The sequence below is a fragment of the Plutella xylostella genome, chromosome 7 (assembly GCF_932276165.1).
Source record: "Plutella xylostella chromosome 7, ilPluXylo3.1, whole genome shotgun sequence".
NCBI classification, from domain to species: Eukaryota; Metazoa; Arthropoda; class Insecta; order Lepidoptera; family Plutellidae; genus Plutella; species Plutella xylostella.
The window spans coordinates 7,588,539-7,612,842 of record NC_063987.1 but is presented as its reverse complement, the minus strand read 5'-3'; the positions used below and the strand labels follow the sequence as shown (position 1 = coordinate 7,612,842).

The 24,304-nt window shown below is 39.1% G+C and overlaps 1 protein-coding gene across 4 annotated transcripts in view; it reads left to right on the top strand.

The window, feature by feature from the left end:
• Nucleotides 1-24,304, top strand: part of LOC105382620 (calcium uptake protein 3, mitochondrial) — a 67,992-nt gene that overhangs the window by 41,536 nt on the left and 2,152 nt on the right. Inside the window, exons 2-11 of one of the 4 annotated variants that reach the window (XM_048622247.1) lie at nucleotides 18,263-18,401; nucleotides 19,066-19,176; nucleotides 19,503-19,550; nucleotides 19,641-19,723; nucleotides 20,097-20,162; nucleotides 20,603-20,683; nucleotides 21,835-21,993; nucleotides 22,520-22,634; nucleotides 23,060-23,138; nucleotides 23,538-23,686. In XM_048622247.1, the coding sequence (XP_048478204.1) occupies nucleotides 18,263-18,401; nucleotides 19,066-19,176; nucleotides 19,503-19,550; nucleotides 19,641-19,723; nucleotides 20,097-20,162; nucleotides 20,603-20,683; nucleotides 21,835-21,993; nucleotides 22,520-22,634; nucleotides 23,060-23,138; nucleotides 23,538-23,686 (1,030 nt within the window). Of the gene's footprint in view, nucleotides 1-18,262; nucleotides 18,402-19,065; nucleotides 19,177-19,502; nucleotides 19,551-19,640; nucleotides 19,724-20,096; nucleotides 20,163-20,602; nucleotides 20,684-21,834; nucleotides 21,994-22,519; nucleotides 22,635-23,059; nucleotides 23,288-23,537; nucleotides 23,687-24,304 lie in introns of all 4 variants that reach the window. The other 3 variants (XM_048622246.1, XM_048622248.1, XM_048622249.1) reach the window with 3 other exon arrangements.

The following is a 24,304-nucleotide window of genomic DNA, read 5'->3' as shown; positions in this document are numbered from 1 at the left end:
ACTGGGAAAACATGCATTTATAACTGTAGACCTCAATATTAAAAAACCCAAGCCTACTCCGAAATGGATAACATACCGGCCTTTAAAAAATATTTCAATGGACCAATTTAATAGTGACCTAAATTCGATTCGCTGGGAAGATATTAAAACATTACAAGATGTAAATGAAATGGTTGCCGTATTCACTGACTGCTTGATCAAGTTATTCGATCTCCACGCTCCCGAGCGAACTGTACGGATAAAAACTTTCAGCTACCCCTGGATTACTGACAACGTTAAGTATATGATGAGCTTGAGAGATGCAGCGTATAAAAAGTTTCGCGTCGCAGGCTCAGATTCAAACAAAAAACACTATAAGGACTTGAAAAGTTTAGTTACAGCCGCTATTCTCAATGAAAAACGAGCTTACTATCAGTCCAACATTAATAATAATATTAAAAATTCATCCACTCTATGGAATAATCTTAAAAAAACAGTTATGCGGAGCCATAAAAATACAGTACTCCCAGAACATTTTACTAACCCCGACGAAATTAATCAACACTTTTTAAATCTTCCCGGTAATAACAGTCTAAATTTATCTAATATAATTTACTATGAAAGCAATAAACACAATCAACATAACTTCAAACTACAAACCATAACTGAAGAAGTAGTCAGCGGGTTAATTAAAAAATTCAAATCAAATGCGCTAGGATATGATGGAATATCACTGGATATGCTAATCCTCACACTTCCACGCACATTAGACATCCTTACTTTCATCATTAATCAATCCATAACTTCATCAATTTTCCCCGATCAGTGGAAAATTGCATTAGTAAACCCTATTCCTAAAAAGTCAGACCCAACGGACTTTAAGGATCTCCGACCAATTAGCCTACTATCTACCCTATCTAAGATACTAGAAAAAGTAGTACACCACCAAATGTCCAATTATCTCGAACAAAACAAGATCCTTCCATCAGTGCAATCCGGATTCCGCAAGGGTAGAAGTACAACGACAGCACTCTTAGACGTGGTAGATAACATTCTCGCATCCCAAGATAAGGGTAAATCCACCATACTGACACTACTCGACTTTTCCCGCGCTTTTGACACGATCAGTGTCCCGCTACTGCTGGCAAAATTGACATATTATGGTTTTGACCCCAGCACGGTGAGATGGTTCTTTAGTTACCTAGATCGAAGATCCCAGATTGTCAAGTTGAGAAAATCTGATGGTACAACTATTTTATCAGCGAACTATTCAGTGACCAGGGGTGTGCCACAAGGATCTATCCTAGGACCTCTACTATTTATACTGTACGCCTGTGACATCGCTTTGGAGGTGAAAAACTGTAGTTTTCATGTCTACGCAGATGACCTACAAATATACTTGTCATGCCCCCCACACGAGACAGAGCTAACATGTAAGCTCATTAATGAGGACTTAGAGCGGATTACAACCTGGTCTAATAATAACTCCCTTCACCTTAACCCGAACAAATCTATGTATATGATAATTGGTACCAAAAAGCAGGTCAAAGATACCCTAGCAGAAAACCCTAACATTATACTAAATGGGACGGTTATTGAAAGGGTTACAGAAGCGCGCAACCTGGGTCTTGTGTTTGACAGTAACCTACGTTTCGAGAAACATGTTATGAACATGGTTACAAATTGTTTTTACAGACTTAAACTTCTGTATAACATAAGACCGTACATCGATGAAGCCCTCCGTATACAGTTGTGCGAATCACTGGTACTATCTAAATTGAACTATGCCGACACTGTATATGGACCGTGCTTACTGCGTAAAACAGAAAGGTTGGTTCAAAGGGTGCAGAATGCCTGCGCTCGGTTCTGCTTCAACATTCCCCCGCGCACTCATGTTACACCCTTTCTAAATAGGTCAAACCTGCTGAAGATTGCGGCGAGATGGAAGTTGCACCTGGCTACTCTCCTCTTTGGCGTCGTGAAGCATCAGTCGCCAGATTATCTGTATGATAAGCTGAACTGGGCGCGCCAACACCACACCATCAACACGAGGGCCTCCACGTATCTGATGCTCACCCCCAAGCACAAATCAGCCATGTATCGGCATAGCTTTAAGTATCTTGCCAGCGACATCTTCAATAATCTCCCACCCCCTATACGTGGTCTGAAAACAATTTACACATTTAGAAAACGTTATAAAAATTATTTACTAGCAGTTCAAAAGGCACAACCATAATTTCACTCACTTGGATTTTATCCACGATGCGCAAGGTAGGATTTCGTTTGCATGGTTGCAGGCCCATTCCCATTATTGTCTGCTACACACACACGTTCATCGTTCATAATATTCTTCTACACGCTTTGACATTTCATTTTAGTCCTTGGAACCTGAACAATAAAGCAGTGAATTATAGTTAACAACACTATTCTAAAATTTTAGTACTTATGAATATATATGTACCTAGTTATTATTTATTTATGTATAATACATATGAGTTATAATTATCTATGTATACATACACGTATTTATCACACAACATGTTTTTGATAACTTTCACATACCATTATTATTTCTCACTACAAATAACACAAAACACACTACCAGTTCAATGGCTTAGTAACCTATATATTACATAACTACATGGTATTGATAAGTAGGCACTTACCGTAATTCTTAATGTTATTTATCATTATTGTTTCTTTATGTTATTATAATGTGTCGTGTTTCTGTTCACTTTATATTGATATTAATTAGTGTTATTATCACGTTCTTATTATTTGTCTCGGTGCGCGCGCGACACGTGTGGCCGGCTATGTGTGCCGCTCCTGCCTGAAAGTAGATTTCAGGGCGAACGCGCTCCGCCATGTCGTCGCTCGCGCACTTCACTTTGTTTTTGTTTCCCCCGTGTTTTCGTTTGATTTTTATTAACTACCTACGCGTAGTGCGTCACTATAAGGCTTCCACTGAAAACCAGCGCAGTGTCCTTTAAACCAACCAAAGGCGCTGCAATAGCTGAGTGGACACCGTTTTGACGACGACAGCATATTATTTATTGCCTATAATACTTATATATTTTTTTTCTCATTATTAGATTTATATACTTATATATATTTAGATTGATTAGATTGAGTATATATATTTATATTTCATTCCATCTTTCTTTGTAAATTAATATTGCTGTCTAAGCCAAATAAAGTTTTTCTTTCTTTCTTTCTTTCTTTCTTTCTTTCTATAGTTTTTGAGATAGGTTGATTTAACTGTAAACGGAACCCTTTGTGCGCGAGCCCGACTCGCACTTGGCCGGTTTTTTAATTAAAATATTTTAAAAATGTTATTACATATCTAGTCCACGACAGAGTGGTGTATCCTGGACAGTGGACATTGCTGTGACTGCCGCTCAATATCTGGATGCTTAGAGGTTTCAAAAATTCTGAATATTTGTCGGGCAGGACTCGGGACTTTCGAATGTTTCCAATTAAAAAACGAATAGGCATTGTGAAAGAGGAACTAGCAAAGAGAGCGACATTTTTTATTGAAAATTCCCACGAGGACCTTTTCCTACTCCATAATATAATACTACACCGAGTAAGTATAGTACACGTACAAGGATTACAATTACAACACCATCATAACAGTTTAATCAAATAAATTCCGAGAAATACAATTACAGATTTCAACCTTTACGTTAAATTACAATTTACATTACGATTTCCGCCTTGAATGTGATTTTCTTAATAACATGGTGCGATATCAAAATAGCCGCGAATTATTATTTGTATTGGTATTAAATGTTTATGATCATGTAACTTTTGTTATTTCTATCAGCCAATGATATTTCTATTGATCAACTATAATTACGTCCCTCGTCCCCTCATACGCTGGATGTTGCATGTTTTAAGCGGGAAGGCGAGAAAGAATGCCGGCTAAGTGGCCGAATAATGGCGATAGGCTGACCATCCATTACAAAGGGCGTAATTGGGCTGATGAAACGCCAAATATTTCAGTGGGAGCTAAACATAAGCGACGCTGCATTAATGCCCAGTTAAGTATATCTCTCTAACCTCGGCCCTGTTCATCCAGTCACTACCGGCTACCTACCAGTCCCACGTTACAGTTGCCTCCTCCTGTCCGGGGTCAGTTATTAGTGGTGGTTCAGAACTCAGTTTACACAAATTTTTATATTAAGTCCACAGCAGTCTTCATCTGGTTACTGGTACTTAAACTCAATATTCATGGTTTTTTTTTACATTATGAGCTAATTATGAGGACTCAATCAATATTGAACAGCACAGATTTGAAAACATGAATGATTAACCAAAATGCTGAGAAAAAATGTGAGCTATAAATATTTAATAATCCAACTAGCCACCTCAATCAAACCCTTAAAAACTATACCGTTCCGGCAATTATATTATAAGGTAACTTTCTCTAACAGATACTACAGATATCAAATCTCAGCGTCGTCGCCCCTGGCGCCGTCAAAATCCAGATATCAGTTAGATCTACTGAGATGGCCTCGCCGATAGGGCACCAGGATTCAATGAACTACTCAGTAAGGCGTCAGAATTCCTCGAGACATTTCGTTGGCTTAAATTGATTTTGTCCGCACCTTTGGGATAAGAAATGTCAACATAGATTGAGCGATGTAAAATTGAGACTAGAATTACTAGAAGTTATCTTTCAACGTTTATTAGGTAGGTACTTATCTGAGTTTTTTGGTAAAATGGGTTTATGGAGTCCAACTTTGGATGATGCTTTATAATTACCTATGTATAAGTATAGTATTCATCATATTAGGTACTTTTTTTCCAAGGTGCCACGAAAGGTGCTTGTCCAGATACGACATATCAACTGTGTGTTATACATATACATCCTGCTGTGCACCCTGATCATCTGACAAACATATCTGACTGGCTTATGCTTTCTTCACGGTGACAAGCCCCTGTTCGCCTATAATTTTTGTCACGGACACACTTAGAAGATCAAGGACAGAGCTGTTTACAGTGTTAAATGTATTAAAAATGCTCTATTGATGGAATTTCAAGCATGTTCGAACGTTAATTTCTGTTTATGATTCGGCGAAAAGACTATGTGTAAATGCACATATACTCTAGAATACACCCCCGTTTCACACACGGAACCTGACAAGTCCTAAAAGTAACGGTTAAGGAGCGCAGCGGGGGGCAATTATCAAAGTTGTTCGAAATAATAACTGTTAGAATATTCAGATTAACTTGTCAGATATACGCGGAGGTGTGGTCCTGTTTTATCTATGGGAGAATTTTCGGTGTTGTGTCTCCGAGAATATTATTATGATTTATTTATTCTGAAAAAATATTAAGTAAATAATATACCTAATACTGAAAAACTAAACACTGCCAAACTACAGGGTATAAGGATCTCCAACGTTTTTATTAGGCACTTGCTTGCCGGGACATTGTATATAGACACAATTGATATTGTATTAAGTATATGTATATCTTGCACAGATCCGTTAAATCCAAATCTAGCATACTTAATTTCAAATACAAATATTACATCGCAGTCAAAATTTTAACTGAAATAGTTGAACACCGAACAAATGTATGTCCCATCCCGCCCGGTTTCCAAGAAGAAACGTTTGAAACAAAACACGACGTGGTCTATTTTAAATCAGTTCGCACTCTACAAAATGTGTTTAATTTTATTTTATTTTCGAAGTAACAAGGAGTATGGTGTAAAATTGCTGATGTGTCTGTGCGTATTTTGTAAGTGGACATGTTGTGTCTTGCTAGCCGACGACGTCTTATTCGAAGGGAATATGTCCTTCGTTTATGTTTTTGTTTTTCAATGAGAATTTAGAATTTATGTCATAAATTTTAGTGCATAGACCTACAAGTTTGTGTACTCTCAAACAATTTTTTTGTCAATTTCGCGATGAAAGTAACTTATGTGAACTTCCAAGATCAGCCTCACAGTCATATCATGTCAATGCGAATTAATTAGTCCAAAGCAGGAGAAATAAACACACTATACCTCGTTTAGTGCCAATTTCTCCATAGTCGGTTATCTAACCGACAGGGATTGATTTATAAATTAAACGTCATCTCCTTATAAAATTCATGACAGATGTGTCAAAAGTCAACCACTACTCCCTGGTTATGCTCTAACCGACTATGGAGAAATTGGCACTTAAGCTCAGAGGATTTCTGTGACAGTTCACAATCAGAATTACATACGACTCATATAATAAGTCGATAGACAACTTCTAAAACCGCAAACGCAAAACATCTCTATAACGTCACAGGAATCATGTAGCTGAAACCAGATGTAATTTGTATTCACATAGGTAAATAAAACTAGGAACCTGTATGTTTTTATATATATACAGTTTATTCGTCTCTTGTGCAACGTTATTCACATTAGTACCTACTTCCAATAGACCGTAACATTTTAACAACAACTAAAACCAACAGTTACTCACATATTTATTCTCTCATTTACCTAAAATCTCAATCAACATTAAAAAAAAGTCCATTAGAGAAGTAGATCAATTTGTCTTCCCTCTATCTCGATTACCTCTACGTTTTAATTATCGATTACTTAGATAACGGGGACATTATTATGATACGGCGCTTCGGTTCATTTCTTATATTCGGCCCCCTATTCTGTAACTTGCAACGAGCTGTAACACATTGAATAAATGTCAAAGCATCTAAAGTTTATGCAAATTTTGATAAACATGACATTATGGAGTTGTAAATATGCAAAACTATTATGAAGGTCTTTCTATACTATTATTTCAGGCCAGCCAGCTATGCGTCCGATAAAATTTGGTGTCACTGCACATTTTAAGTTATCAGTGAGAAATTGTTCATCCGCTCTATAGGCCAATAAATTGTGCAATAAAAGTATAAATTTAATAAATAAAATAGCCTAACAAACAAATCAATAAACAATCTATATATGTTGATAGTCTATATCGTTCGATAATCGAATGCAAAACTATACATTTTATGGCAACACTAGTAGACAAAGCTGTAACTTGATAGCCATTATAGTATCTCCAAAAATATTTACTAATCCTCGTAAGCATGCTTGCATGTTTAGTTAGTGAATAGGGATCCTCTTGATATAGTTCGGTTATCTGTGGAGATCTGTATTGCACCTGCCCAGAGATTGTTGTCTTATAACTTTCACCTTTAGCTTAATGAGACCTACGGTAGTGTAGCTCGTGGCAAGGAGTTTTTCTTCTATTTGTCTTGATTCCATTCAGTTGTTGGAGCCCTAGGACCTATTATTAAGGCAATTACAAATATTATGACGTAATTGAGTTATCTTTCTAGTCAAATGTACTTATTCAATCCACTATACGAATACCTAAGCGAAATAACAGTGCTATGTTAATGACCTGTAAATTCCTACCACTTCTTGTCCCGTAGAAATCGCTAAATACAAAAAGTTTACACCGCTTACCAGCTCGTATTACATGAAAGATTACTAATTACCATTGCATTGCTATCGCTCCATATCTACCAACTTGCTATGAAGAGGAATTTTGATTGAGTTGCCCACAGTACCTGTTCTATTTTGATTTCTCCTGTCAACGCTTCTGGCCCAAGATTTATTAGTTTAATCTGTTGCGTAATGTCGGCCTATCGGTGTTAGTTCATGGCGTAATAGGGAGCAATGCATTCTGCTTTTGAGCGTTTGTTTTGACACTTAGCTGTTAAGTTTCATATTTGTCTGGTTTAGGATCAATTAGATCAGGTTTGGATCTAAAAAGAAGTTTAGAATATCTGTTACGTCTGACGATGGGATCTACATGTACACAAACATACAGTAACACACACACATTACAATAATTATTTTCTCCCAGAGTAAGGTTAAGACTATGGTCCTCCACCAGCCATGCTATTGGCATAATTACTTCATATTCAGCCTCTTCACATGCTCGGTCGTCGGTTTGGTTTCCAATGCCGCCATGCCATCAAACCCATCTACACATATAAACTTCTTCCGTGAGTGTGCATGTTCGTTTCTATGTGTTGCAGACACATAAATAATAAGTATCTCTATATGCTTTAATCTTGTCTTTGACTTTAACCGAACCATCACCACATTTATTTATCTATTTTGGTAATTACGTACTCTTACGGGTCGTACAATGCTGTTTCGAGTCGAGTCGCTGTTTCTTATCGTTACCAGGAATCTGACTGCCGATTATAATTTCACCAAAATGGCAAAGCTTCATCAATGCTTTCATCAAGTCAATTAGCACCATAAACAGACGTGTTGGACAAAATAGCCGACCAATTCATGTTAACTCAGATTCTCAGTACAATGTTGTTCCATCGCGTTCACTTCAAGACGCATCATTACAGTACTGATAGCGATCATTAATTAAATCAAATTCATTGCGATCCTTCCGAGAACGAGTGCAGCTAATAGAATTGTCTATAATGAGAGCTATTGGCACTTCGTGTAAGAATAGATTCATGCAAGTTTCCCTTTTATGGTTTTCTTAGCCTGTATATGTAATTTTATTGTTTTAAGTCATGTCAAATTTAAGTAGAACTGGAACTTTTTCATTGCTCGCAAGTATATTTATCGTTATAGATAGATGTTATGAACCTTACTTTGGTAGAAGACCAGTCATATCTACAATTTAAACTCATCATGATTTTATTTCCCAGTACCGAAATATACCTAACCCCTTACAGAAACCCTAAACAAAACTAAATGTGGTAAATAATAAACTTTTAAATACCCGTATCCTTTCTAACGATGCTGACATATTTACTAAGCACTTATTCTTAGAGAATGTCATTCCAAATATACTTACACCTTCTTACGCTTAACTTAATACAGTCCTCAAGATTCCATATTCAGAAATACAATTTTGTTTACGGCGTGCGCGTGCGCTTGTTTTGACGCGGAGTGCGCCGCGCCCGTCAGCCGTCAGCCAATCAGAAGCGCGCATTCTGACGTATGAGTGATTTAACTGCACATTCGAACCGCGTCTAGACGTAATTGCATACGTCCGCGGTTGGATAACGGCCGCTTTACAAATTGGTAATCCAAACACATGGATACATTATTACTAGTAGTCAATAAGGAAGAGAATGGCAATATTTTAAGTGTGTCTAAGGTATTTGCATTCCCTCTGTTTTTGGCTTATGCCAAGGCATTTCTAAATATCTTCTTTACTAATAAATGTAGTAAGATAACAATTTAAGTAAGAGGTAAGAATACATCTGCTCCAGTATTAAAAGCCTGTATGTAATGTACCAATATGCAATACCGATAGTGTAATAAATTTCATAATGTTCGAACATCTGTACACTAACTTAAACTTTGGATGGAAGAAAGTTAGTTTTAAACAATTTTTAGGTTAACTGTGGTATTTATTGGCACATATAAAATCCAAAACCTCGAAGTCTTGAATGAATGAGAGGATAATACGGTCTATTAATGCCATGCACCACGTCTCATCTTTTGTAACACTTTAAAATCCGAAGTGTTTATTTGTCTGTGACTTTTATTTCATAGTGAAACGTTGTAGACACATTCGGGCGCCATTAACGTCGTCTCGACTCTGTCTGAGTGTTTCACACCCAGTATTTCGCAAATGTGTAGGTAAAATTAAATACACGAGAAAATATCTTCTTTACAAATCGCATCCTTTCACTCTAGTCCAGTCAAGGAATGAGGTGTAGAGTGCGTGAGCAGGTAACTCAGCGATTCCTTCAGAAACTTGTTCAGGGGGCTTAGGTTGTTTCGAGATATAAGCTAAAAACCAAAAATTCGTACCTTTATCCCCCCCTCCTCCCCCCCGCTCATCACCTAGGAGTCAGGACTTTTGGTATGTTAACAACCTAAGCCCCCTGAACAAGTTTCTGAAGGAATCGCTTAGTTACGTGCTCACGCAGTCTACACCTAATTTTGAGTCATTTATTGACTGGACTACTCAAATGACAATGGGCAGATTGGGACCACACTCCAATAGCATTAAGACTAACATCGTTGGATAGGTCTTGTCAATAGGAATAACTTTTGCTATGACAGCTTTGTTGTCACAGTTGTCCGTTCAGAGATATTTGACTTAAAAGTTCCGATACTCGTCAGTTCATCTTACTGCTATTGGAGGCTGGACCACCCTCCAATAGCAGTAAGACTAATGTCGTTGGATAGGTCTTGTCAATAGGAATAACTTTTGCTTTGACAGCTTTGTTGTCACAGTTGTTCATTCAGAGATATTTGACTTATAAGTTCCGATACTCGTCAGTTCATCTTACTGCTATTGGAGGCTGGACCACCCTCCAATAGCAGTAAAACTAATGTCGTTGGATAGGTCTTGTCAATAGGAATAACTTTTGCTTTGACAGCTTTGTTGTCACAGTTGTCCGTTCAGAGATATTTGACTTATAAGTTCCGATACTCGTCAGTTCATCTTACTGCTATTGGAGGCTGGACCACCCTCCAATAGCAGTAAAACTAATGTCGTTGGATAGGTCTTGTCAATAGGAATAACTTTGGCTTTGAAAGCTTTGTTGTCACAGTTGTCCGTTCAGAGATATTTGACTTATAAGTTCCGATACTCGTCAGTTCATCTTACTGCTATTGGAGGCTGGACCACCCTCCAATAGCAGTAAGACTAATGTCGTTGGATAGGTCTTGTCAATAGGAATAACTTTTGCTTTGACAGCTTTGTTGTCACAGTTGTCCGTTCAGAGATATTTGACTTAAAAGTTCCGATACTCGTCAGTTCATCTTACTGCTATTGGAGGCTGGACCACCCTCCAATAGCATTAAGACTAACATCGTTGGATAAGTCTTGTCAATAGAAATAACTTTGGCTTTGACAGCTTTGTTGTCACAGTTGTCCGTTCAGAGATATTTGACTTAAAAGTTCCGATACTCGTCAGTTCATCTTACTGCTATTGGAGGCTGGACCACCCTCCAATAGCAGTAAGACTAATGTCGTTGGATAGGTCTTGTCAATAGGAATAACTTTTGCTTTGACAGCTTTGTTGTCACAGTTGTTCATTCAGAGATATTTGACTTATAAGTTCCGATACTCGTCAGTTCATCTTACTGCTATTGGAGGCTGGACCACCGTCTATCTAGCTGATTTATTTATTGAATATTTATTTGATAGATGAACTGATGAGTATCGGAACTTATAAGTCAAATATCTCTGAACGGACAACTGTGACAACAAAGCTGTCAAAGCAAAAGTTATTTCTATTGACAAGACTTATCCAACGATGTTAGTCTTAATGCTATTGGAGGCTGGACCAGCCTCCAATAGCAGTAAGATGAACTGACGAGTATCGGAACTTATAAGTCAAATATCTCTGAACGGACAACTGTGACAACAAAGCTTTCAAAGCCAAAGTTATTCCTATTGACAAGACCTATCCAACGACATTAGTCTTACTGCTATTGGAGGGTGGTCCAGCCTCCAATAGCAGTAAGATGAACTGACGAGTATCGGAACTTATAAGTCAAATATCTCTGAACGGACAACTGTGACAACAAAGCTGTCAAAGCAAAAGTTATTCCTATTGACAAGACCTATCCAACGATGTTAGTCTTATTGCTATTGGAGGGTGGTCCCAGCTCCCATATATTTTTGCCCATCCTCTTTTGGTCTGTAATTACTTTAGCTGTAAGTCTCTTGTAAAATTTTATTTGTCATTTTAAACTTGATCCGTAGAGCGGTGAGTGATGAATTTAGTGGACTCATTCGTTTCAAGAATGTGTTGATACGACGTGGAGGGTGAAAGGGCTATCACCAAGTCATCAGATTCGTATTTACTTCTGAAAATATGTTGAATTTCACAATTTATTTGGCAAAAAAGGCTGGACATATGACACCAAAGAGCGCCAGTCTGTCCTCTGCCTTCGTCAGCAACTGGGCTACCTCTGTCTTAGGTCTTCGATCACCACAGGGCGTCCCACGCTACGTTTGCCTGATTTTAGTCTCCACTTTGTTCTAGGTTACAGACCTAAGAAAGAGCGGTGCCTCCTGTCACAGGCTCTGCTTAAAAGGATGCCTACACCAATCACTGTCTATGTATACATATTCCTCTTTAGATTTTTTTAAATGTCAGAGTATGACTTGATAATTAAAGCCATTTACAACCTTTGGTCGCATACCGCATGTTGTCTTTGGCAGAGAATATTGAATAAGGATTAGTAACTTCAACTTTATAACAAAGAGTGGCTTAAAACCGTCCTTGAGAGTCTTCTCAATAGTCCTTTGTTTTAGGTTAGCGAATGATACAATCCTGTTTGCTTGCAAATTTCTAGACACACGCTAAGTGCACCTAAAAGGATCACAAACAATTACCCAATCCGCCAACGAATAATCGTGTGAACTTCGCTAGATCGCTACAGCTAGTAATCGGATCATTTACTTGAGCTGTACGTCTAGTACAGGTTTCATAGTTGGTCGAAAACTATAAAAGTTTTCGTTTTCTCGCATACCTACACAGTGGCGCCTCTACCAGAAACTTTAGTTTTCGTAAATTGCAAAACACTTACTATGAGACTCTGAGAATTTTATTCATAGTTATTTTAAGTGTCGTTGGTTCAGTACTACCTGTGTTCAAGGTGATTCCCATTGGCATGTGAATCTGAACCTACTGAGAATTTTCATAGTGGAACCAACTCAGGAATTGCGAAAAACAAACAGATATTCCATACACATTTTGTAGAGTAGGTAGAGTTAAAACTGAACTATGGAATAGCCGAATCAAAGTTGCAAATTCCCACGATTAAGCTGAATGTACACTTTATTGCACATTTAGAAAATTCCAAAAATAAGAGTGCTACATTAATAAACAGAGAACATACAAATACGCTACCTTTTTACATCAAACCCCGCCGATGATCGCGCAAACTAATAAATAGAAATCAACTATTATAAACATGTCATCAGCATCACTATAAAAACCGTGGTCGTCTTCGCTCCTCGTAAGGTAGGTATTTGTTCCACGTCCACGTTTCTTATAGTAATAAATAAAGTTAGGCCCCCGGACGCCTGAGGTGCCGCATTAGGCATGCCTCGTAAGCTGTTAAGCTGGTTGTAGGCTGGTGATGTGATACTGCCGTAATTGGTCTGGTAGATATTGCTTTAAGCAAAAAGGCCGCCTTTTTGACTGTTTTTTTTTTAAGTTTGTAAATTGTTTTGTGTTATTTCCTTTTATGGTGAAAATAAAGAGTATTGTATTGTACGTTTACGTGATTAGCTTGCGCCTTGAAGTTCTTTACCTTCTAATGGGATCGGAAAATGTACCTATTTGTTTTTTTTTCAATATTGGTAACCTCTTTGTCACCCTAACTGTACGACACCTTGTGTAGTGAACCTGCAGCTTCAGTACGGTGCTCCGGATTCATAAAGAAAACATCTGAACAAGACTTAATGTGAGCTCATAAGTTGATGTGCAGTGTGCAATGTGAACCCAGCTTTAATAGTGTAATGTCTGTATTTATCGGCCAGATCGGTTTATTAGCAAGATGCGCGAGCGCCGGCGAGCCTTCTTGTAATCTCTGTGAGTCATGGCGGATACTTGCCACAGATACCTTCGCTTATTGTTCTTTTAAATTAGATCTCGACTAAGCTCCATGGTGTTTTTTGTTTAGCTTAGAAAAGAGAGTTTCTCAAAGAGAGTTACATACAAAATAATACATATCACCATATAAGTGACAAGTTACATACAAAATTACGATTAAATTTTGTAACTTCGTTTGTTTGGAGTGCAGTGCAAGCGTCTTTAGAATGCTTCTATATGCGTCCTTGTATTAAAAGTTTATCCTTTTCTCCTAACACTGATATAAACAACAAAAGTAACCCTTTTACATTATAGAAAAGCACAGTTTACACCAAAAAGTAATTCCCCGCCCAACCCGCGGCGCTTGGCCCAACATAAATTAATCCGTGACGCTCCTAAACGGACGTCTTTGTACAAATATTTGTAACTCATTCGCCGACGATATGTTTAATGGGACAGGCCAGTGATTTACGCGCACAAGTTAGCCTCTTTGTCACGGGACTTCATGGAAGTCGTTGACTCGTTGATGTTTAGTGGTTTGGGTCCCCTGAAATTTTGATTAAGGTATTTAATTTTGAGCCGCATTGCAACAGAATAGGGGTGGCTGAACTGCGACCACATGCAGTTTGAATGGGACTAGTTAAGTTAAATGCAGTTACGTTTAAATCTAATATAGTGCAGTTATTATTTGGGTGCAGTTCCACAAGTCTAGTCGGTCTGAGAAATGGTTGTATTGAGCTATGAGAGTACCTAATGAAAGAGTAACCCCCTTATTCATAAAACAGTTATAGGACGCTTTAGCTATTGAACTGTTTTGTTCCTCTCTGTCAAATAACAAATTGTTCTCTGTCAGAGAGTGACAGAACAGTTCAATAGCTAAAGTTTCCTAGAACGTTTTTTTATGAACAAGGGGGTAAGTCTAAGTCTACCTTCCTGCTAGGTTTTATAATAATTTCTAACTTTCATGTGTTCAACAAAGTGAGTGATTACGGAAGTATCAATATTTATAGCCCCGAACTAAACGAAAATATTGTTCTAAACCACTTTCATGAAACACTGAAAGCTTTTGTTCCGTAAACGTATCGAGTTTCAGATGTTTCTTTGTGTTACGCACATGTCTGAAAACAGAATAATATGGATATTATGCATACTTATACGTAAGTATTTCAGAATCTATATTCTGTTCCAACCTCATATGCTATACGGCCTATACGCCAACTTTTTCGGTCCCGTTCCCGTTCCACTTTCATCAATTTCTGAAATAAGCATAAGCTCGTTATGAGGAGCTTTCAGAAAAAATCGCCTATTTCTATTTCTATTTCTATTTTCTGTGGGGGTGTCAGTACCTGCACCTGGCTCTCTCGAATGGAACCTTTGTGCATATCCCCAAGGTCTAAACTGCCTTCCTAAGCTTGGACCATTTCCCACCACGCTGGTCCACTGCGGGTTGGTAGGTTGACATATCTAGATGTGCTAAATCTAGATATGCAGGTTTCCTCACGATGTTTTCCTTCACCGTAAGAGCAATGGTATACATTGTACTTAAATTCAGAAAAGAACTCATTGGCACATGTCAGCGCCGGGATTCGAACCCGCATCTCTGGCGTGAGAAGCGGGCGCTTACCCGACTGAGCTACCACCGCTCAAAAATCGCCTATTTTAAGTAGGTCTTTTTAGAAAAGGGGAAAAATATTCTTATATTTAATTTACATACAATTATACCCTTTTTGACCCAAATGGGCTTCAGTCAAAGCCACCGGCACTTCAGTGTTGCCATTGTACACAAACCGTGACACCTCTTATCGTTTAAATAAATCAGGGCACACCAATAAAATGGCATTATAAAGCATACCACGACAGTTAATAGCCATTTTGTCACGCGTATGGCAATAAATAACTGAACACGAGCCACCCCTAAAAAGAAGTTATAAATTGTTGGTTAAACGAGATGTTTTGTTGATAATAATAATGAAACGGCGGGGTGTTGTAAATTGTCAGGGAATGGGATTGTTTTTTAGGGCCAATGAAAATAAGCGGTGTTATACGTTTATCTGTACGTGAGAGAGTTGGGAAGAAACAGTCACATAAAAGCGAGGTGGAGATACCTTGCCTCTACTTACATGTAAGTAGTTATAAATAGTATATTCTACTAGGTAAAGGTAAATAATTCCGTTACTCACTAAGTAGGAAGGAGGAACTAAACACAAGTTACACAGAACACAACTTGACCGTGTAAATATTTGAATAACCAGTCGCGGGCCCAGTTATTATAAAATATGACCATTTAACTCTAAGAGAACACGCATAATTACATTTCTAATGGCATTAATTAGAAGTAACACGTATCTATCAGTCAAGTTGCATTTTCAAGTTGTCGACCTTTCTTGTTTAACCAATTATCAAACTTGACCCCTGGTATTACAGGTTGTTTTGGAATCGTAGCCTGACAAAGGCATAGCGTGAAAAGAGACACTTTGAAGTCAAAACACTTGCAGTATTTAGTAAAAACTAAATTCCGGCAAGATTTAGGAGTTCCGGTATAAAACATAATTAGATTAAAAGTGGTTCAATTGATAAAATATGCATAGGCCTAACACTGTCTTTTAAATAATAAATCATTTATTTCAAAGTCAAACTAAATTTAATTACAAATTTTATAGGTAAGTTAAAATTATAATTTAATATAATACCTACATCCATTTTTGCCGCACCTTGTTGAAGTGATTGAAATGATATTGTGGTAGGCAGGTAGGTAATTCAGGGCTGATTCTCTACCAGTTAAGCTGAGAGAAGATATGATGTTAAGTTTATCTACCTAAATGCCTATAAACACTGAAATATTGTTCTAAGGTACTACATTATTAGACAAACCATACGAAGCCTATAAGTACTAAAATATATATTTAGGTATTACTTTATACATACGACAGCTTAATGAATGAACAACGAAATAAATTAAACTCCTTATTCATAGGTAATGAAGACACGGTCTGCTATTTAAATGGCGCAGTGCAGTCACGACTGACACCCTGCGGCCATGCGTCAAAGATAACTCGAGGAAAGTCGACATCTAACAAGTATTTTAAGATTTAAAAGACCCAGTTTCGCATTTGAGAAAATGTAGTTAAGTATGGACTTAAGTCCTACTCAGCGGCGATTTGACCAATCACAGCGCTGCAATTCGCACAAGTCCAGCTTAACTTGAAGTTCTCAGGTGTGAAACTGACATACTATGACCTACAGTTGGAGAAACTGTGTTGAAAGAGGATATTGGTTCGTGACGCTCTCAGCCTATATTTGATTGTTTATGCGTTGTGTTTGGTGTCAAAGGGGTAATCAGAATCAGTTTCACAATATATTTTAGAAAACCAATCCTTCCTAAGTGCCAGGACCTCTTAGAGATATTATACTACAAATATCTGTCTTTAAACAAATTGCTGTCCCGGCCGGGGATTGAGCCCGGGACCTTTACCTTTGGCACAGCAGTCAGAGTATCCAAGTAACCACTACACCATTCGTTTGTGGTACTAGAATCTACTTAGATGTACAGTTTTCCTCACGATGTTTTCTGTCTTTAGATTTGTATCTTAACTTTAAAAGTCACACGGCATATTAGGCCCACATTAATATAATTTAATATTTGTTTTAAAAATTCAATGGCTACTTGTTTTTCGGGAATGTGTGATTTAAATTACTAATAAAAATAAGCTGACCACCTCATCATGCATCGTTATCTTCTCGGAAGGTATTTCTAAACGGTTTCTGGTTTTCATATTCCACTATGTGGTACCTTCAACTATTAGACAAGTTAGAATTTTGTAGAAAGAAAATTCCGCTGCACATTATTGTGAGGCCCCATCGGTCGCGATGAATCGCAGCGCAACGCATCAATGAGGCCTCATCCTTACGTACGACCACGTCTTGAAGATGAAATACTTTGGTCACGTAACTTTTTAGTATTATGAGGAGTAAATATTTGTTTTAGAGCGCATTTAATAGCGCACCGTGTTACTTAATACTCAATCCTTCATATATACTCTATAGGGCCAGAAGGGCTAGTACGGGTCGCAGTTAAGACGTGACAAGAGTTTTGCATCGCGCTCACTCACATCGCGCAGCCTCAAGAGCGAGCGCGACGGAGAACTCTTGTCACGTCTTAACAGCGCCCTGTGCTACAGGGCCAGGATGACGAGTTGAGTCACCCACATCTTTCGGATGTCCACTTTAAATTGGGACTCCCTGTATTATAAACTTATACTACTTAACGAATTTTATAAAAGATTTATTTACAATTTGATCAAAATATGTACCTACGTTTTTAGTTGGTAATATTCTGATACGTTGTTAAATGTGCTTTAACATGGCGGACGGCGTCCTTAAAATTGTATTTTCCGTTTAGGAGCTACAAGCTGTTTACCGATCTAGTTTAGATCTTCTTTTATAATTTGGTTCTGATATGACTGTAACATTTTCATTGATCGCGAGTGTATTAACAAAAAAAAACACACGCACTCACGCCTTGTACTAATGTACTCCCTTGCGGGGTAGGCAGAGGTGCATTGCTGCACCCACTTTTCGCCAGAGTGTATGTTAGTCCCAATGTAATAGGGGGCGGGCCTATTGCCATTTTACGGGCACATCCAAGACCCGAGAACAAATATCTGTGTTTAAACAAATGTCTGCCCCAGCCGGGAATCGAACCCGGGACCGTGTATTAACAAATTCCCCCGTTTCCCCCCAGACGGACGAGCTGGCCAAGTCGGTGAAGCTGACGTCCCGGGAGCGCCGCTTCATCAAGTTCTCGAGCGTGGAGTACGGCGGCCAGCTGTACATGACGCCGCAGGACTTTCTGGAGTCCGTGGTGGAGCAGGAACCGAGACGTGAGTAGGGAGAGAGAGAGGAATAGACTAGAGTGGAGATGATGGAAGAGGACACAAGAGGATATAGGTTGTTATTGAGTGTGACAATCAGAGACCATGGTGGTACAGAAGCCGAGACGTGAGTGGAGGTGTGATGGGGTGGGGGATAGGGGTAGTTGTTGAGTGTGACAAGGAGGCAGCTCTACATGACCCCGCAGGACTTCCTCGAGTCTGTGGTGGAACAAGAGCCCAAGCGTGTGTAGAGGAATAGGGGTTGTAATAGACTGGAGTGGGGATGATGGAAGAGGAGAAAAGGCGTGTGCAGAAATGGGGGCGTTGCGGTTAAGGAATAGGTGTTGTTATAGTTCATCATCATCATCAGGTCCTGGGATCCCAAATCAGGGACATAGGGCTCAAAGTGTAGATTTCCACTCTGACCGGTCCTGTGCCACACCTTTGATTTCGTGCCAGCTCATGCCGAGGGCGGCTGCCTCCAGCACGAAAGTGCGATGCCATGTGGTTCTTGGCCGCCCCCTCTTTCGTTGTTATAGTTATTATTATTAATAAATATGGAACGCCAGCAGTTTACACAACTGACCCCCCTTGAGCTTACTATCCCAGTTTTTGAACATTCTGTACATGTGTATACTTTTCAACACCCTGTATATGCCAATTTGTCCCTCAGCTCGTCTGAAGCGGCGCGTGCTGTCCACCAAGGAGCTGGAGTACCTGCGCGACCACACGCCGCCGCTCCGGAAGGGCTCCTCCAAGCTGTTCCGCAACATGAGGGACATGGGTATGTGCTGCAACACCCTGTATACGTGTCTCCGTCTCCTATAGCTCGTCGATATTTCTCCGACTCATCAGACCAGATCAAGCCAGGCCACGGCTGGCAGTCAGATAAGTTGTCAGCTAACTGGCTAGGCTGCGCTGGACGGCTGTCCATGTCCATGTCCAGAATGGTCCAGGCTTAGAGAGCTTAGAAGTGGATATGCTCAAAGGTTCAATGCAATTTATCAAGGTGCAGGCGCCACTAACACACTGACAAAGAATCGAATATATGTTTTCTAGCGAGCTTCGCATAAAAAATTCTATTGTTAATTAATTCTTTATCGTTTTCAGGAATCATATCTTACACAGAGTACCTATTTCTGCTCTCAATCCTGACAAGTGAGTGAAATAAATTATAATACTTTATTATTACAAAATTACATTATTATATTATTAATAAAGTACCTAATGTCCTTATATTTTTTCCAGAGCCGGCGTCTGGTTTCCAGATTGCCTTCAACATGTTTGACACCGACGGCAACCAGAGAGTCGATAAGAACGAATTTCTAGTTGTAAGTTCACTCATTATACCTACTTCATTATTTAAATTAAGTATAGACTGCCTTCAGACTTCATTCCCAACCCTAGAATGCCTTGACTTTTAAAGACTGAAATGGTTGTGGAAACTCTGTCAAATCTTAAAAAAAGCCAAAGTGGAATGTGTTTACCCTGCACTGGTTAAAATGACTTCCTGATTACCTATATCTTTATCCTGTAACCTGTTATGTATCCTATTTTATTTAGTTTTTATTTTAATAACAAAGTTTAGGACGCCTTCATGCAAGAAGGGACCAGTAACAGTAAAACTATTCACATTATTTTAATTTGATGTATTTATTTATTACTTTTATTTTTGTTCTGTTTTTTTTTTCAAATAAAATTTAGATCCAACGGTTATTGGGCGGTTCGTTGAAGGAACGTAAAGATTTGGACAAGAAGAGTAAAGAGGCTGTAAGTGCAAGGAGTGACTAAAACCTGTGCCGTTTAAAAAACAATGTTTGTCTCTATTTTATGTTTCTTTTGTTTTTACGTATAGGTGATGTCTTTTGTTTTTTTCTGTACATACGTAAATGTATGTTATTATGTAAATTTATAAAGTAAATTTTGCCTTTGTTATTCTTATACTCGCATACTAAGTATGAAAGTACTGGCGATAAATATATTGATTTTTGAATACATATATCATCGTCCACTGATTCAAAAAACGGCACAGCATTTTTCTTGTGTTCATAATATCTGTAACACTTTGAAATTGCTTTTAAAACCAATTGGCTTTTGTGAAATAAAAAATATTAATTACCCCTAAACTAGGTATCATAAGTTAAGATTTTTGTATATAATATTTAATATTATGTATAATATTGTATTTATTGCATATAATCGTATTGTAGCTGCTTTCGTTAGTATCAACCAGCGCAATGAAGACTCGATTGGGTGAAGCTCAAGCTAAATTAGACGCTAAACCTTCCACAGTAAGTCTCGACTTTCAATGCACCATTCTTGTACTATCTTGTTTATGTCCGTCCGATTTTTTTATGTTGTGCTTACATTCTATGTGTTTCCGTGGCCTAAATCGTGTTCTTTAATGTTGGTTTTGACAACAAATTGTAGCTTAAAAAGCTGCCGTTCCGGTAAAAAAACTTTTTTTTCTCATTGATTGTTACCGTAGTATAGATGTCTGCTTATATGTTTTTGTCGGTTCTGATCAAATATCTGTCGTCTATAATTTTTTTTAATGATTATCTACAATTTAAATGTAAACATCGTTTTTTTTCAGTTCATTACAAATTATACTTTTACTGTCTGCACTTTGACTGCTACATAGTTTTAATTATCAGGCTCTTGGTAACTTGTCGTAATTATTTGATACGAAGGTTTATAAAACATATTTTTATCAACTACCTATATTCATTTTACACCTACTAACATCCAAACAAAATAATTGCATGATTTTCTTTAATATTGATACCTAATAAATTATTCTTTTTCCTTTATCAATACTTACCAAAACTTTTTCTTTCTTATATTTGCACTTAACAAAACTATAAATATTTTTTGGTCAATCCAGGTACATAGTTATAAAAGGCTTATTATTTTACCGCATTTTAAAATGCAGTATCCAAAGGTAACACTGGGTCCAGTAAATGCAATTAAAAAGATAGGAAAGCTTTTTACTTTCTTTACTTTACCAAGAGTGGCGACAACTTTTAACACACCTAGTGTATCTTGCGCCATGCTACTGCTGCACTTGCGCATAACATCGTCCCGTAACGGTAAGTTTTTCAAAAAAGACAGCGGGAAAATATACTTGTTTTCCTGGGTCCAGGAAACTAAAGACTTGTTCGTTCGTTCGTGGATTCAGAGAGTGACCCTCCCTCTGCCTGTGTCATCCTAAACGCCGAATAGATAGTTTGACCAATCCAATCCATGCAAATACACAAAATGTTCATAGCGTTTCAGTCTCATCATAGTGAAAGGACAGTCCAGTCACATTACTTCATGTCGCTGACTCCAATAGAGCCCAGTTACGAAAACTAATCTAAGTTACTACTGCATTAATTCAAAGACTTACCACCTTACATTACCACCCAAGACCACCTACTAAACCCCTACCTGCTTGTAGATGGAGAAGATCTTCAGCTTCGCGTGGAAGGGCAAGCGGGGGCTGGAGGCGGGCGAGGGGGGGGAGGGGCCGGGCGAGGGGGGGGAGGGGCCGCACGAGGCCTACGTCGACGATGAGCAGGGGCTGCAGCGGCGGCATCATGTTGATACTATGCTGCAGGTTAGTGGAGGTGGTTTACTTCGGGGTTGTCTCTGTGGTGATGGGATTCATAATGATGTTCCCCTAGCTTAAGTGGTCGTATCACGGTGGTGAATGTCATTGAGGCTAGCCAGTAGCCATTGTTGATACTATGCTGCAGGTTAGTGGAAATAGTTTGCTTTTTCGGGGGTGGTTGATGCTTCTTGGTTGGGTTTGTAGCTCTGGTGATAACATAAAAAAGTGGCACATTTCATCTAGATTCTTGTTGTGGAACGGGAAGCTGCATGTTAGTTTCGTGTCCAATTACAACGTACAAAGGTTCGGGTCGATCTCATGGATCCGAGATGGAAATACATTATACGTGGATCATATCACTTTTCGTACATCAGGTGTACAGCCGGCAATCGAACCTGATTTTAAAGGGGAGCTTCTAAAGACCACAGAGGTGATAAGATGAGCCATTAACCGTTTCCTTGAACCGTGTCTCAAATTGTTCACCGTGTCACTAACCAATAAACTATAATTTCGTGTCTTCTCCTATCTGCAGGTGCACTTCTTCGGCAAGAAGGGCAAGGACGAGCTGAAGTTCGAGGGGTTCAAACAGTTCATGGAGAACCTGCAGACCGAAGTGCTGGAGCTCGAGTTTCAGGAGTTCGCTAAAGGTACAGTGGGGTTACCATCGATCCTTGAGCAGCGACGCTCGCCTGTCAAACATCTGTTAGATTTGACAAGAGATCGACGATTGTTAGTTGCTAATGTTCGGTGGCATGGATGACAAATAGAGAAGCATTATTGGGGTGACAAGATCCGTCCTTGCGTCCACCTTGGACGTAATGCGTCAAGACTGACGAATGCCGTTGCAACGCGTTGGTCTACGCTATGTGCTACTTTTTTGTTACTCGTCTATTGCGACAATGTCGTTCAAACTACGGCTACGCTTGCCTTTTGTTTACCTATCTAAATCCGAGAAGAGAACTCGTCTGTCTATCTGTCTGACTTATAAGTACTTATCAAACTACCCAACCTGCCATTGCAGTTTGTACCTATGCTCACACATCCTCTTTTTATTCCTTTCTTTCAACCGCAGGCCACGAGACCATCTCCGAGGTGGACTTCGCGAAGATCCTGCTCCGCTACACGTACCTGGACACGGACCAGTACGACATGTACCTAGACCGACTTCTCGAGCGAGTGCGTGACGGCCGCGGCATCTCCTTTCACGAGTTCAAGACCTTCTGCCAGTTCCTCAACAATCTGGAGGACTTTACCATAGCGATGAGGATGTATACGCTGGCTGATCATCCAATTTCTAAAGGTTTGTGGTCATTTGAGGGTTTTGTCTTCTGTTTAGTGAGGTTCAATGATAAAATTCTACCCTGTATAGATATACCTAGCTTGTTTCTGGAGTGAAAAAACAAAATGGCGTCCAAATTTGAAAATCTCCCGTAGCGCTCTTAGGTTAGGGTTAAGAGTTAGGTTAGTTAAAGATTCACCCATGTCCAGCAGTAGCCAATGACTGGCTGATGATGATGACGACGTCTCCTGGACACGGACCAGTACGACATGTACCTAGACCGGCTGCTGGAGCGCGTGCGTGACGGCCGCGGCATCTCCTTCCACGAGTTCAAGACCTTCTGCCAGTTTTTGAATAACCTGGAGGATTTCACTATTGCGATGAGGATGTATACGCTCGCTGATCATCCGATTTCTAAAGGTTTGTTGGGGTTTCAGAGTTTTGTTATGTTCATAAAGTCAACTCTGTGTAGATAGATATACACACTCATTCTGAGGTGCAAAAACAAAATGGCGTCCGAAAATCTCCCGGAGCGCTCTATTGCAACTATGCGCCTTTGTGGTGTGTGCCTTTTGGGTGGAGGATTGGACAATGACTGCCTGATGATGATGCCGATGTCTCCTGGACACGGACAGTACGACATGTACCTGGACCGGCATCTCCTTCCACGAATTCAAGACCTTCTGCCAGTTCCTCAACAATCTGGAAGATTTTACCATAGCGATGCGGATGTATACGCTGGCGGATCACCCTATTTCTAAAGGTTTGTTCGCATTCAGAGTTATTCCCGTCGTGAATCGTTTTTTCTGACAATGGGAGCCTAGATACTCGTATTTTATAATACCCAGAAGGGTAGCAGTTGACGCTGCGCGATGTGAGAGAGCGCGATGCAAAAATTTTGACACGTCATAATTGCGCCCCGTGCTAGACCTTCTTCTGCTTAGTTCTAAAGTGACAAAACAAAATGGCATCTATAATTTGTAAATTGAAATTATGAATCGCTGCCAACTTCAGAACTACCAAGTTGTTTGAACCGAA